Raw genomic sequence first — 16,415 nt, 5'->3', positions numbered from 1 at the left:
CGGAGCATGCTGGGCTCACCTGGAGGACGTAGTCTGTCTTCTGGCGGCTGTAGTTCATGACTTTGGCGGTGAGGGTCTGGTTGGAGCCCAGTGTGGTGCAGAAGTAGAGTGGCTTCTCCGGCTTGCTGGGGGTGGCTTTCAGGATCAGCTCGTAGTGGCACAAGCCCAAGTCGCTGCTGTGGAGCATCAGGCGCCCAGTGCTCTCGCCCACCTTCAGGGGCCGGTACTCAAAGACAAGTTCAGCCTGGGAGGGACGAAGTGAAAAGCCATGGGCTCAGGCAGAGGACGGGGGAAAGCAGCCCTGGGTGTGCTCAGGCCGTGCTGGGAGGCAGTGCAGGCGGCTCCCAAGGGACACAACTAACAGCCAGCCCCTCAGCGTGGCTCCTGCTTTAGCAGGCTCTAGCAGCCATGCCCCTGCTGTGCTCACACACCACGTCCCCAGTGCAGCACACTGCCAAATTTGAGTTAGGGAGGACAGGCTGGCATGCACAGCGACCTGCAGGGCTGCCCCAGCAGCTTTCTTGGGAAACCAGCCCGAAACCCCCACCTCCATACATCCACACTTGTGTTTCAGTGCTATTAGAGCGGTATTTTTGTCTTTTCAGTGTTTCCAGCAGTTCTCAGGACAGCTGGGCGGCCTGACCCAGCCCATCCATAGAGCACAGTGCTTGTGAGGACACAGGAGACCCCAGTGACCCTGCATGGGGCCTGGCCCCAAGAAGAGCAATCAGGGGGGCACAGGGCAGTCACACTCTCAGGATGGCCTGAGGGACACCGGCTCCTGGTTTTGCACATCATGAGCGGTGCAAAGAGCATCAGTGCAGGGCAATTCCCACCAGAGACACTCTCACATGCTTCTGTCTCTTCAGATTAGCGGTGGGAGCTGCCACCCTCAGAGAGCAGCCCCCTGTTTCTCTCCCAGAAGGGCCACGGGGAGCAGCTGGGTGGGCTGGGCACCTACCTCTGCCTGGGCAGGCACAGTGAAGTGCGGGGGGATGCTGACGTCGGGCACTCTGCAATCGACGTCGAACACCACTGGGACAGCCAGCGGGTTGTCCACCCTGACGGCAGAAGACACGCTCTGCCGCACAGCGGCGCTCACTTCAACGGTGCCGACGGGTCCTGGAGCCGTGGCCTTGAAAGTGATCATGTAAAACAAGTACTCCTCGGTCGCCTCATTGAGGAAGGTCACCTGGATTGGAGAAAAAAAGGAAAGTGCCGGTTGTTTTGCAGATAACCCCCCACAGCTGTGCTAGGCCAGCCTGCAGAGCCCTGCAGCTCAGCACCCTGCCTCCACAACAGCCACAGCAGCCACCTAGGAGGAGCGCAAGGCATTTCCACTTTGTGTTCTCCAACTGCTTCCCCCTCACCAATGCCCTGACCCACCAGTGCTACGCAGCCCTCAAGGGGACCCACACTGAGAGCGACAGTGCAAGGTGGAGGTGCCTGCTGTTCGGTGGCCACCCAGGACCTACAGCCCCACGTTTGGCACTTGGAGGTGTGAAAACAGGCACGGGGCTTCTCAGGGAGCAAAGAGCCCCTTGAAAGACCCCAAGGAGCCCCTCGAAGGACTCTGCAGCCTGGTGTCCGCGTTTACCATTGTGTTAAAGACGCCCTCCTTGTAGGAGAGGAAGGTGAGCTTGTAGTCCTTCTTGTCGGAGCCAGGCACATCAATGTACTCCAGCCCACGCAGCACGGAACCGCTCTCCAGGTTCTCTGGTTTGAGTATGTCCGTCACCACGAGGAACCTGGGGGTGAGGAGGAGGCGAGGAAGGTCAGCGGGAAGGACTCCTGTAGGATATGGGGATAATGCCACAGCCCCTCTCCTCCTCCCTACACCAAGCAGAGGGAGCCAGCACCCCAGAAGAGCCCCCCAGGATGGGTCTGAACACGGGCACTGTGACCCAGGCACCCATGGCCACGAGTGGCCAAGGAGAAGCTTGCTAGAAGGAGCTCCCAGGCGCTGCAGGGACTGCTGATGGGAGGAGGCTTCGGGGCACGACTCACCTCTGCGGTCTGCTCAGCCAGTTGGAGACGGGGATGAGCTCGGTGTAGGAGGTCCTGCACGGTACCTCCCGAACAATGGTCCCTGAACATTTCGGGCCCTCAGCAGTCCCCTGCAGGAGGTAGTGCAAACCTGTCCCGTCTGGCAAGGGGAAGAAGATGGAGCCCTAGAAATAAAGAATGGGATGGGGTGAGCTCTCCTGCTTTCTGGCCAGAACAGCTACTTGCTCTCAAGCACCCCCAGACCGCTGCAGGTCCCTGTGACTCAAGTAGCACTGAGGGATGCAAGCAGCAGAGCTGTGACCACAGCCCAGTGGCCGCTGCAGTTGGAGATAGTGTCACTGTCCCCACTCAGGCTGGCACAAGCACAGGACATTGCTAAGCTTGACTACCCTGCTGACAGTGTTGGGATTAGCCCCAAAATTATTGCCAAGAGCCCATGCGCTAGCACGGCAGGGTCCCACCAGCCAGAGTGGGCTCACGCACAGCACTCCTGTCAGGTGCCACCAGGTCACCACCACATGCCCTCTGTGGCATCTCCTCTGCCCCCAGGGCAACTGAAATCTGCAGGAACCCTGCAGCAGGGCTTTAAATGTGAATATCAACCATTAAAGAGATACTGAGCACGTGTAACCCTACAGGGCACAGATCTGCTTGATGCCCTGGAGACTGAACCCGGAGATCTCTGGCATCCGTTCATGCTCTGGCTCAAATTCTGCCTTGCTGTAAGGTCAGCTGGAGCGGGGCAGGGGGCTGACAGGCACCTCCAGCTCCCCAGAGCCATTCTCAGCTGAGCCCCTTGATCTAAGGGCTTGTCTCAGAAACAGTGCCCATGGAAATGGAGGGGAAAATCACCCCTCTCTGTTCAGCCTGAGACCCTTAAGAAAGGCTCCTTCCAAAGCTCCCACATCACTGAAGATGATGTCAAGAGATGCCCTGGGCAGGATCCCACGTGACAGACTGCTCTCAGACCAGCAGCACAGCTTTGCCCGCCTTGTTGCAAAAAGACCCCGAGCCACGGCAGGGTCAGCAGCGCAGTGCTGTCCAGGGCTTGGGGAGCTTGTGCAGCCCACAGGGTTGAGAATGAAGGGCTCTGAGCCCCCCTGGGCTGCATGGGCATGGACCAGGAAGCTGTACAGAACAAATCTCATTTCCTGAGCCTTCAGACAACCTGGCTTTTCAAATTAGCTCTTCTATGCCTGGCCTTTAACCACCCAGAAACCCAGCTTCCGACATAGGATCTGTCCTGGTTTCAGTTAGGGTAATTTTCCTCCTAGTAGCTGGCAGGGTGCTATGTTTTGGATTAGGATAAGAAGAGCGTTGATAACATGCTGATGTTTTAATTGTTGCAGAACAGTGCTTACACCAAGCCAAGGACTTTCCAGCTTCTCGCTCTGTCCTGCCAGCGGGCAGGCTGGGGGTGCAGCAGGAGCTGGGAGGGGACAGACCCAGGACAGCTGACCCAAACTGGCCAAAGGGGTATTCCATACCATATGGCATCATGCTGAACAATTATATGGGGGGCTGGCTGGGATGGGGGGGCCGGCTGCTCAGGGATAGGCTGGGCATCGGTCAGCAGGTGGTGAGCAATTGCATTGTGCATCACTTTTTTCGTACACATTATTATTAGTAGTACTATTATTATTATTATTTTCCTGTCTTAATAAACTGTCTTTATCTCAACCCATAGGCTTCACTTTCCCATTTCTCTCCCCCATCCCAGAGAGGGAGGGGGGAGGGTGAGTGAATGGCTGTGTGGTGCTTAGCTGCTGGCCAGGTTAAACCACAACAGGACCATAGGATGAATTGATCATAACTCAAGTTTGGAGGAGAACATCTTGTCCAACCTCCTGCCCAAAGCAGGGTGAGCTCTGGGGGTCATGCTACAAGGGTCAGCATGCTGGCCTGTCACATACCTGGTGCTTCTTTTTGTCGGAGCTCATGGTTAGGGGGTTGTAGGTGATCTTGTAGGGCTTGTTTTGTTCGTTGGCCTCTAGGTGGAAAAATTCAGGCCCTTTCCAGTGTTCGCCCTCAATGACGGGCTTCACGGTGCAGGCCTCGTTGCTTGGGTTGGACAGGAGGACGGTCTGGCTGTGTGTCTCGCGCACGTCACATGCAAACGTCAGCGTCTGCAATGGGGGAGCACAGAGGGGGCCTGGCTGTACAGTGGGATCCTTTCACTGCCACGGGGCTGGCACCTGCTCACCAGCTGGCAGAGGGGTCACAGGAAGAGGCAGAAGCCTGGAGTTGGGGTGGGAGCTGTAGGGCAGGCAGTCTGGGCTATCAGCCCCAGCTGGAAGGGGGTCCTGTGCTGCCCAGGGGGGTGGGAGAGCTGTAAAGGACTCAGACCAGCTCTATACCAGGCTCTGGAGCACAGCAAGAAGCATTTTAGGAAAAGTTATATGCAAAATGCCCATTCAGACCATAGGCTTTGGGGTCAGTCAAGCTGCTTGTTCTCAGAAGAAGGGAGAGGAACAAGTCTTTTGCATGCTGGGTGACGGGGCTGCGGCTTCCCAAGCAGGGGAAAAAGAAACGGGGAGCAGGTGAGGGGCCTCCAGTCCCCATCCTGGCTCCACTGCGATTACCTCTTTGCTCACAGGGGCCTCCACGCAGCACCCCGCCAGCGTAAGCCGGAGTGGCTCGCTGCCCTGGATGGAGCACTGCAGTCCCTCGTACTGGATAGAGAGGCTCGGCTTTGAGGGGTGGAAGCTGACGACGAAGGGGACATCCATTCCTGGGGAGATGTACCCCTTCGTGGGGCTGATGGAGAAATCGGGCTTGAAGCTCTTGATGTCCCACTTAAACCTTGCCAAGGAAAGCACAAAGACAGAAGGAAGGATTAGCGATGGGGAGGCTGTGGATGCAATGTGCTGCTCCAAACCTCCTGCGGGCTTCTCCACAGGATCTCAGGCATGGCAAGGTTTCAAGCTGAGCAGGACTAAGTTTGCACCCATCTATAAAAGATTTGGGTGTATCCCTGCTAACTGCCAGGACCTGGCTGCACAATCTTGGCTGCATGGCTCTCCAGTGGGATGAAAAAAGCAGAGGAGAACTGTCTGGGCAAGCTACAGCACCACCCAACCCTCGCCCAAGCTCCCAGCGCTCAGATGGAGCAGGGGGTTGCATTACTTGACTCCTATGTCGCCCATGTTCTGCATGGTGATGCGCTGCGACGCGTGGCTCTGCTGCAGCACCGCTCCGAAACTGAGGTGTTCCTGGTCCAGGCTGACGTGGACACCCTGGCAGGAGCCCCGCACCATGAAGAGGGAGCGCGACAGGCCCTTGATCTCCAGCATCACTTCCCCAGCGAACGGCTGGATGCGGCGCTTTGGGGAGAAGACCACCTCCACTTTGCAGGTGTCTCCTTTGGGCTTCAGATTCAGTTCGCCGGTGGGGTGCACGCAGAGAACCTGCGCAAAGAAACGGGTGGAAACTGCTTCATCTGGCAACCGAGCTGCGAGTCCTTTATCACGAGAGTCAGAGCAGAGTCCTCCAGTCCTGCTTACATACATTCCTCTTCTGTCCCCAGCACCACTGCCCCAACCTCAGTCCTTCCCCGGTACGCATCCCTGGGCACCAAAGGTGTTTTCCTGTGACACGTCCATCTGGCCATGGCAAGTGGGACTGTACCTTCCAGAGTCATTCTGTGCAAACCTCAAGAGAGCTGTAACTCTTGGTCATCAGACTGGTTTGCCTCCCTTACCTTCCCATATCTGAAATACGTGGCGACATCCAGACACAGGTGTTTGAACCAAGTTAGAGGAATTGTGCCTGCTTCTCACTGCTGGCTGCTAGGGGAGCTGTGACACCTCACTCAGGTGAGACATCGCAGGTATCTACTGGTCGAGCACCCTCGGGAGGCAGGACAGGAGAGCACACAGGCAGCCAACACAGCACACAACTGCAATTAATGCTAGCTCCCACCTGGAGCAGCCTTACCCCGTATTCTTGCAGCTCTGGCACAGAGGACTTGAAACTGAGCTTGAAAGTGAGAGGGGCGAGACTGTTGTTTGCTATGGTGACAGTCTTCTTCACCATCTGTCCGATGGAGAGGGCTCCCAGCTTCACCACCTTTCCTTGTGGTTCCACAACATCAACCTGAGGCAGGAGGAATTAGTAGGGAGCGAAAGGCAAGGAGGAGGAAAGGTTTTCTACCCCTTCATGGCAGAAAAGCAGAACAGGGCAAGGGAAGAGGGATGAGGAAGTGAGAGAGAGAGGCATGCTGGCGGGTTGTAACCCGAGTTTTAGAATTTGGATGTCATCCCACCTTCATTTCTGTGCCTCTTCCTTGGACCTCCACAGTCTGGTGGTAAAGGCCATTGATTTCAAAAGGGATGAGCTCCTGGTAAGATGCAACCTCTCTGGGATAGAAAGTGATGGGCACTTCCATGGCCCCTCCTGGGCGAAGGATGCACGCTGGGCAGCCCACCTCCAGGTGTGCGGTGCCGGCAAACAGGCAGCTCAGGCTGGTGGAAAGCACGAGGAGAAGCAGAGGTGTCACAAGGCTGTGTGCGCTCCGCAGGAGACATCGGGGCTGCTCGGGGCTCTCCCATCTCCTCTCACTGCATCCTCAGGCCAGGAGGGCCCAGCTGCTCCCTCCCGGGGTGTGTTATCCTGGCACGAGGTCTCCTCATGCTCAGCAGTGGGAAATGGGATGACCTTGTCCCTTATGTGACCGGCACCCCGAGGAGAGGTGAATAATGGCAAAGGCAGGGGGAATGCTTAGTGAAGCCTCACAGCCAGCACAGCTGGGCACGAAGGAGCCTGCTGTGTCACACCAGGAGGGAGGAGCATGTTTGAACATAAAGATAACGTGATATTCCGGGGTAAAGCAGCTGAAAAGCTCAACAAACAGACGGTGGCTCCTGCTGCCAGGCAGGGTGTCACGCTCAGCGTGCAGGATGGGATGGGTCCACGGGCTGCACCCAGCTCCCTGCTGTTGTGGCTTCCCTGGGACACCTCAGCCAGGCTTTTGGTCAGACCCCAGGAGCTCACAGCAGAGCGGTGCAGCCTGCTCAGCCTGCCTGTGACACCAGACCCTGTGTCCTCATGCAGCCCAACCCCTGTTTGGCCAACAGCCCTGCTCGCCGCAAGGACGTGGAGCCAGGACACACTAAGCAAGGGCTGAAGGAGCGTGTGAAGGCCTACCTGACATCTTTGTCTGCTTTGTTCGTGATGACGAGGGTCTGCCGGGCAGGTGGCATCCCAGCCTGGTAGACAAAGCAGGCTCCAAAGTTGAGTCTGGTGGCAGAGAAGTGGATGGCGGGTACTACCACAGTGGCCAGGAACATGCAGGTAAACGTGGGACCCTGGCTGATCTGGGGGGCAGAGAGACAGTGTGAGCCAGCTGAAGGGATGGGAACTGCAACCACAAACACCGGAGGTGGCTTAGGAAGGGCACGGGGGACAATAAGGAAAACCAGGTGCCAAAGGACAGCAGAAGGTGGGCTGTGAGGGAAAGCTTTTTGGGAGTCATGGCTCCTGCTGGTGTATGGGGAAGGCGAAGGTCCCGTACCAAACATGGGTGCCTCACCTGCAGCGTCAGCTCCACGTCCTTTAAAGTGCACATTTTCTGCGGGTGGAAAACCAGCTGGGTCTCCACTTTGCTCTCAGCCTGCACACTGCCCGTCTGAGGGGCGAGGGTGAGGAGCTGCACCCGGGCTGCAGGGCCGCTCAGCTCCCACGAGAAGCTGAAGCCGAATTTTCCGTTATTGCAGATGCTGAAGACGCGCTTGGTGCTCTCATTCAGCTGCACCTGCAGGGAGAAAGGGGCAAGGACGCGTGGAGCACCAGCCGACAGCAAGTGCTCCTTCCTCGTGTGCTCCTGGGGCCTTCCTGGGGCTGAGGACTGCTGTCAAGGCTCAGCCTCACTCTCTCAAGACCAGATTATACACCTAAATGAAGATAACCATGCCCTGCTCACCTCCTCGAAATCAATGACGTTGACCTTCTGCGTGCTGAGCTCGGTGCCGCGGCCGTCGCCACCCTCACACCTGACGGAGACGCTCATGCTGTAGCCGCTGGCCTTGATATTCAAGCAGAGGGGCTCTGTCTTCCTCTTGACATCGCACTTGAGGTTGAAGACCACCTCTCCTTCCAGTGTCGGTGTGAAGAAGACTGTAATGGGAAGCCTAGGGAGAGAAGACCCTTTTTCTGCTCCATTCTCCATCTCTGACATCTTTTCTGGCCCTGTACTGCCTGGCTCATGAGAGAGCAGCAACTGATGCAGTGTGCTCTCTTATCACACACCCGGTGCCAAGTCACAACTCAGCATCTTTTAAGCCACAGCAAAGCCACCCAGAGCTCGCATTCTCTCCAGGCACTGGGGCAGGCTGTGAGTGGGCACAGGGACATCCTCAGTGGGTCAGCAGGTGTGCTGGTGGCCTGTGGCACTGCTTGCACAGCCCCTGGCTCAGGATCATATGGGTGAAGCCCCAGAACATGCTTTTGTCATCAAAAACAGAAGATCCAAGCTCACACTTCTCTAGGAAGGGGGCCTGGAAACCCAGCAAAACCCAGACACAGCCACCAGACAGAGAAACGTGCTGACCAGTGGTGTCCCCAAGGGCAAGGACTGAAACAAGCTGGATGTATGCTATTGCTGCGAGTCGTCTGGTGACTACAGAGGGGAGAAAGCCTCAAAAGCAATGTGAGCGTGCAGCGTTTGGCAGGTGGGAGAGGGAACCTGGCCAGGGATGCTGCCGCATTACCTTGAAAGGGGAGCGATGGAGCCTTCCAGGGGCTCTATTTTCACGGAGGTGTTGCATCCCTCTGAGAAGAGAGAGCTTTCTCTGAAGGCAAAGCTGAAGGCTTCCTTCTCGCTGTTGATCATATAGATGGTCTGGTGTACCTTGTGCCCTGGGGAAGGGATGGAGCAGCTGCTGCAAACCCTTTGGCAGCCGGGCCACTGCTCCATGCTGTGTTCCTGGCCAGGGGGGCCACGGGCTTCTGACTCCCTGGGATCCCCAGCATCACCCCCAAATCCTCTCTTAGAACCCCCAGTCATGCACTATGACCTAAACACCCACATCTTCCTCCCTTCCCCTTCCTCTCCCTCATACACTCAGGTCCAGGAGCTGGCTGATCTGCTCACACCAGTGCCTGATCCCATTTCCAGCTTCCTTTTCAGAGCTTGCTGGAGCAGGAGGACTGGAGCAGCACATGTCTGAGTGTATAAGGTACAACCATGGTGCTCACCGACTAAGAGCAAGTGGAAGTTCAGGTGGGACCTGTCCAGAGTCACCAGCGGGTCGGTGGTGTTGCCCACCAGCAGGAACGGGACTGAAAGGCTCTGCTCGGGGATCGTAAAGACCCAGAATGACTCTGTGATGTCCAGATGCCGGGGGATGAATTCAAACTTGATCTGGGGAGAAAGAGACAAATGAAGGAAAGTTGCTGCCCTTGGCAGGGGTAAGGGAAGAGAGATGCATGCTGCACCATAGAGAAACCCCAGAAAGCTCCACCTTATGCACTGCCAACTCAGAAAGAAGCCACCGTGCCCAAAGGCATGGCAGGTGGGGTACAGTGTGACAACAGGTTCATCTGCCAGCTTATTTGTGCTATATTCAAAGGTTTCCTCATGGTTGTGGTTCACAGTGAAAGCAAGTTCACAGTGAGGTGGGACATCCCGAGAGTGCAGACACAGCTGGTGCCAAACTGGCATGCATGTGCGCCAGACCCACCTTCTTCTCTTTCTGCACCCACCTCTGCTTTTTTCCCCGGCTGGATCTGCCCTCTCTCTGTGAGGCAGAAGAAAGCTGTCTGTCCTGGTGGAGCTGCAGGGTCTTGGCAAGTCCACTGGAAGGAGTACACAGAACTGGTTGGGTTCATAACCATGAAGGTCCTGGGCACACAAAGTGAAAAAGACTATGAAGGTGGCATTGGGAGGTCAATCATTCCATCCTGCAGCAAATGTCAGGCACTTCCAGTCCTGGATGACATCCAGTTGTTGGGTACAGGTGGACAACACTGGCAACATGAACGTTGCACCTGCTTTTTAGGAGCCCTGTTCGTCTCCCAGGCAGACATAACAACAGCCATTGAGAAAGAAATTAGCAACGGCATAGCCACACTTTTGCACATTAAAAAGGTAAAATCAAGTTCAGCAAGACTCCTTTGGAAGGTGATACTGTCTGTAGTAGTTGCAGCCTTTGCTGACCCTGTTGACCGGTGCCTCAAAGGAGCACAAATGTCCCGACGATGCTCTTCAAAGGGACAAAGGTTGTATGGCCACATAACACAGACTATGCGTGGTCCTCTCAGACCAACCCACACCAACTGAGGAGACACTACCAGCTGTGCTTATTGAAGAAAAGGGCAAAGAGAACAAAAAATTGGCCACTTGGTCTTGGCCACTGACCAGCTTGTTCCAGCCACATGTCAGCGGGTCACAGACGTGGTACAGATGTGCCATGGGGCTTGGAAGAGGAGCTAGAGGTCTCTGGTTGAGGGGGGTGACCAGGAGACCATCAACAGGGGAAGCCGTGCCCACACCTACCTGCTGTTCCTGCTACACACACCAATCGCTGCAAACTCGAGCACCCTCGTGTTGAGACCCAGCGTTGTCCCCTTTGGGTCCTGCAGCTCAGGGCTGCGCCTTTTTGCAGTGATGTAGTCGGAGTCTTCCAGCTCGAAGTGACAATGTGGCATCTGGCTTCTCCCCTTCACGACCACTTCTGGGCCCTTTTGATTCGGCTTCAGGTTGGGAATACTAGGAAGAAAGGGACTGGTATTATTGTTTCCATACAGCTGGCTGCTTGTGCTGCATCCTCTCTCAGTGCAAGCACTGCCAGCAAGTCAAACAGAACTGCAAAGCTGACATGGCAGAAACACAAACAGAGGTGTGCCTGGAGCAGCACACAGGTTTCTGCATGGAGAAGGAGGTCATATTTGTCTGATAAAGAAGCACAACTAGGGGTTAGCTGGCCCCTAGACAGCCTTTCTGGATCTCTCATTCCAGATTTTGCAACCCTCCAGGAGCTTAAAAATAAAATGTCATTTCCCAGTGTCTCCATATCTGCTTTTACAAGGCCAGGCAGTCATCTTTGTTTGGTCCTGAGTGCTCGTTGTTTCTGCAGACTCTGGGGCTTGCTGTCCCCAGCTCTGCATTCCCACCCCCCAGTCAGAGGCAATACTGTGACTCAGGGTAGCCCGAGTTAACAAGTTAGCGATCCTGGATGCTTCCTACCTGCAGAGCATGCAGCTCTCAAAGTCCCCCACATACACCGGGGAGAACTTCATCTGGAAGAGCTGCTCCTGGCCGGCAGGGATGATGCCGCTGCGGGGCTCGACAGAGAAGAGCGGGGTGGCATGGACGGTGCTCAGGGGCGAGCTCAGGGAAGGTGAGTCGTGCCCTGGAGAGCGGCCCCGCTGGCTGGGCTGGAGCTTCTCGGAGGCACCAGAAGCGGAGGAGAGGAAATCCCCTGTGGGAAGGAAGAGGTTAGCAGGACATCTTCTTCCAAGAAGGACATCTGCTGATCCTCCTGCTGCAAGTGGATGGGAGGGGAGCTGGGATGCTCTTGGCGTGTCCCTGAGCCCATGCTTTCAGCAGGAGGGCTCCCATCGAGGAACAGAGTGGTCAAGGTCATCTTGCTTCTGTGTTACTGCTGGCCAAGTTGTAATCCTAGAAAGTCTTGGGGATAGGTATGAAAGTGAGGACAGACAGCAGGGAGAATTCGGGGTAGGAGAGGACAAATACAGTGAAAAGGCCCAGCAGAACCAGAGAACTGCTTATATCAAAACACACCACTGAACATCACTCCGTAGAAGATGCTCGGATGAAGGCTATGTCTCTGTTAGTAAATTAAATGAGCCGAGGACTGAAGCCAGCTGTTTCACTCCATGTTGTTAAACTCTCTCCATCTCCAGAATGGAGTTGCTAGATGCAGACTTCTCCTTGCCAGCGCTCGCTCCCAAAACATTTCCAGGAACTACTGGGAGAATTGGCCTGGGTCAAACCTGTGTCAACTAGCCAGAGATCAGTGTGTTACAGCACCTGGGAAAATTTCTGGGTGCTATTTCATGTCAGACAGCCTCATCTCTTAGGGACAGCATTAAGTCCAACTTCAAGTGACTAAAACACAGCGGGCAGCCCCAGCTGCCACGCAGAGCCAGTGCCTTACCTTCCAGGGTGGCGAGGAGCAGCTCCCCAGCTCGGCTCGCTGCCCTTTCATCCCCCATGTCCTCCATCCAGGTGTATTCCAGGGCCACATTCCCTGTGTTGGACAGCCGGAAACTGGAAAGCAAGAAGGAAAACAAAAAGGCCCATAAATCCAAAGCGAGTAGAGAAGTAACACTGCCAGGTGGGCTCCTGGCACCCTTCTTTGTGCTGAGCAGTGTGTTCTTGCCCAGCCTTGTCTCCATTGCTGTCCTGGGCTGTCAGGGACAAAGTAATTGCAAGTTTAGAATTTAGAGGAAGGTGCAGACATGGTGCCTGAGAGACTTAACCCAAGGGGTTCCAGCCTCACATCTCAAGTTGGCATCATTTTGACAGCAAACTTGTCCTTGAGCAGGTGAGGACTGGCAACATGCAAGGAGAGCAAAACCATGGTTGCTCCCAGCAGAAAAGCCCAGCAGAATTGCACCTCTCCTGGCACTGCAGGCAGGAGCATCCCCCTCCGAGTCTCAGCAGCCTGATGGAAATTGGAAGAGGTTTATGAAATGGCTGTGCAATGAGCATGTCGGGGGCTGGTGGCATGGGAGCACGAGTAGAAGGAAAAGCAGAGGCCACTGGAGCCCACCACATCTCTGGGGAAGCAGGCACTGGCTGTGTGGTGCTGTGCCAGTCCTGGGCAAAGGCTGCTCCCTGCCTGACCTCCACCACTCACGTGAATGTCCTTGTCTGGAAGAGCAAGGTCTCCTTGAACTGAATCGCATCCGTATCCAGCTTGAACTCGGTGTAATCGACGACGGCGCTGAGGCAAAGCTCCACCTCACGGCTGCTCCTCTCCAGGAGGCTGTGAGCTGGTTCTGGGTCTGTTTCAATCACCTCCAAAGAGAACAAGGAGGAATCACTGAGCAGAGCCCAGAAAGCCAGACTGAGCACGGAGCCTTTGGGCCTCCAAAACCAACCACGTATAGGGGTTAGGAAGGACTGCTCCCATTTATTTCCCTAGAAGGAGGACAAAATCTGACCCTGCTGCTAACCACTAAGGCATTTGTTCCTCCATGCTGCTCAAAGCAGTCACCACTATGACTGTGAGCACACCGGTGGGGATGAAGACCAGCTATCATTCACCATGTTCTAATTCTGTAGAGCAACCTTTTTCCTGGAACCCTATAAATCTGGCAGGTCTCTAAATTAGGATTAAGCTCCCTTGATGGAGCTCCATGGATGGAGAAACCCAAGAATGAACAAATCTAGAAAGTGCTTTCCAAATGTCACGTGTGGTACAGCAGCTGTCCAGGCATCCTGGGATGGAAATGAATTTACTAGGGAAGTCTCTGGCTACTGATGGTAGAAGGTTGGAGGAAAAAAATTGGTTTAGTGGTCTTACAATGGCTCAGAAACCAAAGAAGAGACACTCAAGATAAGAGTGCTTCATCACTAATTACAGGAAAGCAAGAGCTTCCAGAGACTATACTCTGGACTCCCATATGACTGCCTCACGCTGCTGGGGCTGCCCCATTCTGAGATATCCCACATGATATAGAGACCACAACAGAAATCTCAGCAGCATAGACAGAGCTCACCCAAAACATGCCAGTGGGCTAGCCAGTGTGCACAGAAGAGAGAGAGTTTCACTCTCCACTTCAAAACAAGAGCTAGAGCACAGTGGGGTTAACTCTTCATTGGCACAAAAGGCACTGAATCAGATGAAGAGTTACTAACACCCTAAAAAGTGTTATAAAAATAAAATGTGACCTTCCACATAACATGGGCTGCAACACTTCTGAGACCAACATTTGCAAGTGACTAAAACACCTCTCACCAACAGACTTCCCCATCTTGTGGGAGCATAACAGGTCGCAGTGAATCCATCTCTCCCCAAAATCACTCCGCTGGTTAAAACTCACGCTCCTGCTTCCTCACATTTCAGGAGGAAGCAGGAACCGCTAAGCCAGCAGAGATATTGGCCTGTTGCTGTGGGCATCTAGGTTTGCAGAAGCTGAGTGAGCTTTTGCTGTCGTGTTTCTTACCTTCTTTTTGACAGGCCACGAGGCTGCTTGGCCCCTCGTGGCATCCACCCACTTGACGGTGCACAGGCGGTTGTCCCAGTCAGTGACCTGCTCCGGTGGCAGCTGGAAGGCAATCCTGGCCACCTTACACCTCACAGGTTGCCTTCTGAAGGTGACTGCCACATCTGATTTCAAGGTCACTGTAATGTCCTTAGCGCAGCCCGCGTGGAGGTGTCCCACCTAGAGCAGAGAGCCAACCAACCTGGAATCACTGGCAAGGGCAGGGCTGGCAGCGAGGACACCACCTCCCATAACAGGGAGCCTTTTTGGTGGGGTGGAGAGTCCTGCCCAAACAAAGCTCCGTGTCTGGCAGTCAGCATCTGCTAGGGGTCACTGAAATGTGGCACCAGTACGTGGAAAGTCGCTGGTGGATCCCAGGAGATGTCTGGCAGTGTTTGGGTAGTGGGAAAGGCAGAACTGCCCGAGCTCACCTGGGGGGAGAAGTGAAACGGGGGGCCTGCCAGCCACTCGAACCGCATTGCCTCCGCCCGGCTGCGGTTGGTGATCGTGAAGGTGGCCTGGTAGGGCTTCCCAATGTGACAGTCCCCAAACTGGATGTGATCCGCTCTGGCAGCTGTTAAGAAGCACAAGGGATGTCAGTGTGCAGCCAGGTCCATCCACCCCCAGAACATGCATGTCCGACTCTTTCCCTAGCTCCAAGCCCTCCTGCCTCTGGGAGATGCACTTCCCTGTTCTACTCCCGTCCTTCAGAGATGCACCCTGGCACGTCCCTACATGTGGTGCAGAGGGATGTGCATTGCAGCATGCCCATGGCAGGCACGCTCACAGACCACCAGGCCTGGTGGGTGACAGCACAGGACTGCTTATGGAGAGGACACGGGATCATACATGGCCTTCATCCCCACAGGACACCACAGGCCAATAGACCTCCTGTGGCCCTTGTGTTCCCACATGTGGCTGCTGTGCAGGCTACAGAAAGCAACAGGATCTGTCCACTAAGGCTATGCCACACCACACTGGCCCAAGGTGAATAGAAACGTGTATTTTCCTACTCTTTATTCCCTCTTGGCAGCCTCTCCTCTCTTACCTTCAATTGTGTCCTCCTCCAGATCACCCTCAGAGCTCTCCTCAGCGCTGTCTACCACAAGTCCATGGATATTGTCTATCGTGAAGTCATCCTCGTAGCCTTCACCCACCAGCTGAACGTTGGTCTCTTCATAGGGGTTGTCCACCACGGACAGGTGGATCTTCCCTTCCACGCGCTGGGGCAGGCTGGGTTTGAAAAGCACATCGAACTCTGCTAATTCCCCGCGGTGCAGGACCAGCGAAGCGGTGTGGGGTTTCATCCCTGCAGAGCAATGGAAGTGAGAGACAGGGACACAGCTGCACAGAGGAAACACCTCCAGAGCGTATAAGAGGAATAAGTGACTGCAACCCAGCTGTCTCTAAGCACAGGTTCTCCCCCCAGAGGCTCTAGATGTTCCTCCTATGTTCACAAGACTATGACAACACCATGCGTATTCTGAAGTGTCTTAACTTCTTGTTAACACTTGGCTCTCAAACTGCCTCCAGCCAGCTCCTGCCATACCTAAGCTGAGTCAGGTAGTGTTTTTGGCTTCTGTTGGCTGGCTGTGGGATCAAGGGCTGCCTTTGTTCAGGCTGGTAGCTCCCCACACGCAGCAAAGACCTCGGAGGGTCCACTGAAGTGCTGATAGTTCCCCAGGGCTTTCCCACAGCTTGACCCACAATGTCCAGAAAAGCAGAAAAACTTCCTACAGCTTGCTAGGAAGAAATTCTGGAGCACCACAATCTGTGGTGCAAAGTCCACATGAAAAGCTAGGGGTAGAGAGAGCCCCAGGAAAGAAACTGTCTCTAATACCTGCTGCTTGGTCAAACCAAAAGCAGGGCACAACCTTCCCTGTGTGGATGACCACACTTCATGGTTAACATATTTACCTTCTCCAGCAGAGTCCTCCTTCATACCTGCAGCCTGGTAGATGCACTGCGTGGTTGGCCTGGCTCTCAGGAAGAAAACTCCCCCTTCATCCAACAGATCTATCATCACCTGGGAAAACGGAACACAGCATGACCACATCTGTGAGGGTACAGGACTGCCCATGGACCACCACCGAGCTGCTGCTGGTCCACCACTGGGAACCCAGCACACTACTCTGCTTCACACACAACTCTTAGAATGAAGTGGAAGTAAAATCAGACAGAAAAAGCGGTCAGAAGTGATGGAACGTAGTTAAAATATAAGTAAACATGACAGA

At 54.9% G+C, this 16,415-nt stretch overlaps 1 protein-coding gene across 1 annotated transcript in view; it reads right to left on the bottom strand.

The window, feature by feature from the left end:
- The window catches only part of HYDIN (HYDIN axonemal central pair apparatus protein), a 121,722-nt gene that overhangs the window by 804 nt on the left and 104,503 nt on the right, over window positions 1-16,415 (bottom strand). The window contains exons 61-83 of the mRNA XM_035543765.1: window positions 16,099-16,207; window positions 15,230-15,490; window positions 14,613-14,755; window positions 14,143-14,361; window positions 12,831-12,991; window positions 12,126-12,238; window positions 11,192-11,426; window positions 10,502-10,714; window positions 9,709-9,847; window positions 9,202-9,367; window positions 8,715-8,862; window positions 7,928-8,135; window positions 7,538-7,759; window positions 7,153-7,322; window positions 6,272-6,470; window positions 5,944-6,102; window positions 5,134-5,414; window positions 4,590-4,809; window positions 3,921-4,133; window positions 2,008-2,171; window positions 1,598-1,748; window positions 962-1,192; window positions 20-244 (exon numbers count right to left, since the gene is read on the bottom strand). Coding sequence (XP_035399658.1) covers window positions 20-244; window positions 962-1,192; window positions 1,598-1,748; window positions 2,008-2,171; window positions 3,921-4,133; window positions 4,590-4,809; window positions 5,134-5,414; window positions 5,944-6,102; window positions 6,272-6,470; window positions 7,153-7,322; window positions 7,538-7,759; window positions 7,928-8,135; window positions 8,715-8,862; window positions 9,202-9,367; window positions 9,709-9,847; window positions 10,502-10,714; window positions 11,192-11,426; window positions 12,126-12,238; window positions 12,831-12,991; window positions 14,143-14,361; window positions 14,613-14,755; window positions 15,230-15,490; window positions 16,099-16,207 — 4,350 coding nt within the window. The remainder of the gene's footprint in view (window positions 1-19; window positions 245-961; window positions 1,193-1,597; window positions 1,749-2,007; window positions 2,172-3,920; window positions 4,134-4,589; window positions 4,810-5,133; window positions 5,415-5,943; window positions 6,103-6,271; window positions 6,471-7,152; window positions 7,323-7,537; window positions 7,760-7,927; window positions 8,136-8,714; window positions 8,863-9,201; window positions 9,368-9,708; window positions 9,848-10,501; window positions 10,715-11,191; window positions 11,427-12,125; window positions 12,239-12,830; window positions 12,992-14,142; window positions 14,362-14,612; window positions 14,756-15,229; window positions 15,491-16,098; window positions 16,208-16,415) is intronic.

Source organism: Cygnus atratus, chromosome 12 (assembly GCF_013377495.2).
Source record: "Cygnus atratus isolate AKBS03 ecotype Queensland, Australia chromosome 12, CAtr_DNAZoo_HiC_assembly, whole genome shotgun sequence".
Classification (NCBI taxonomy): Eukaryota; Metazoa; Chordata; class Aves; order Anseriformes; family Anatidae; genus Cygnus; species Cygnus atratus.
Note: the sequence above shows the minus strand (reverse complement) of the source record. Positions and strands in the feature narration are given on the sequence as shown.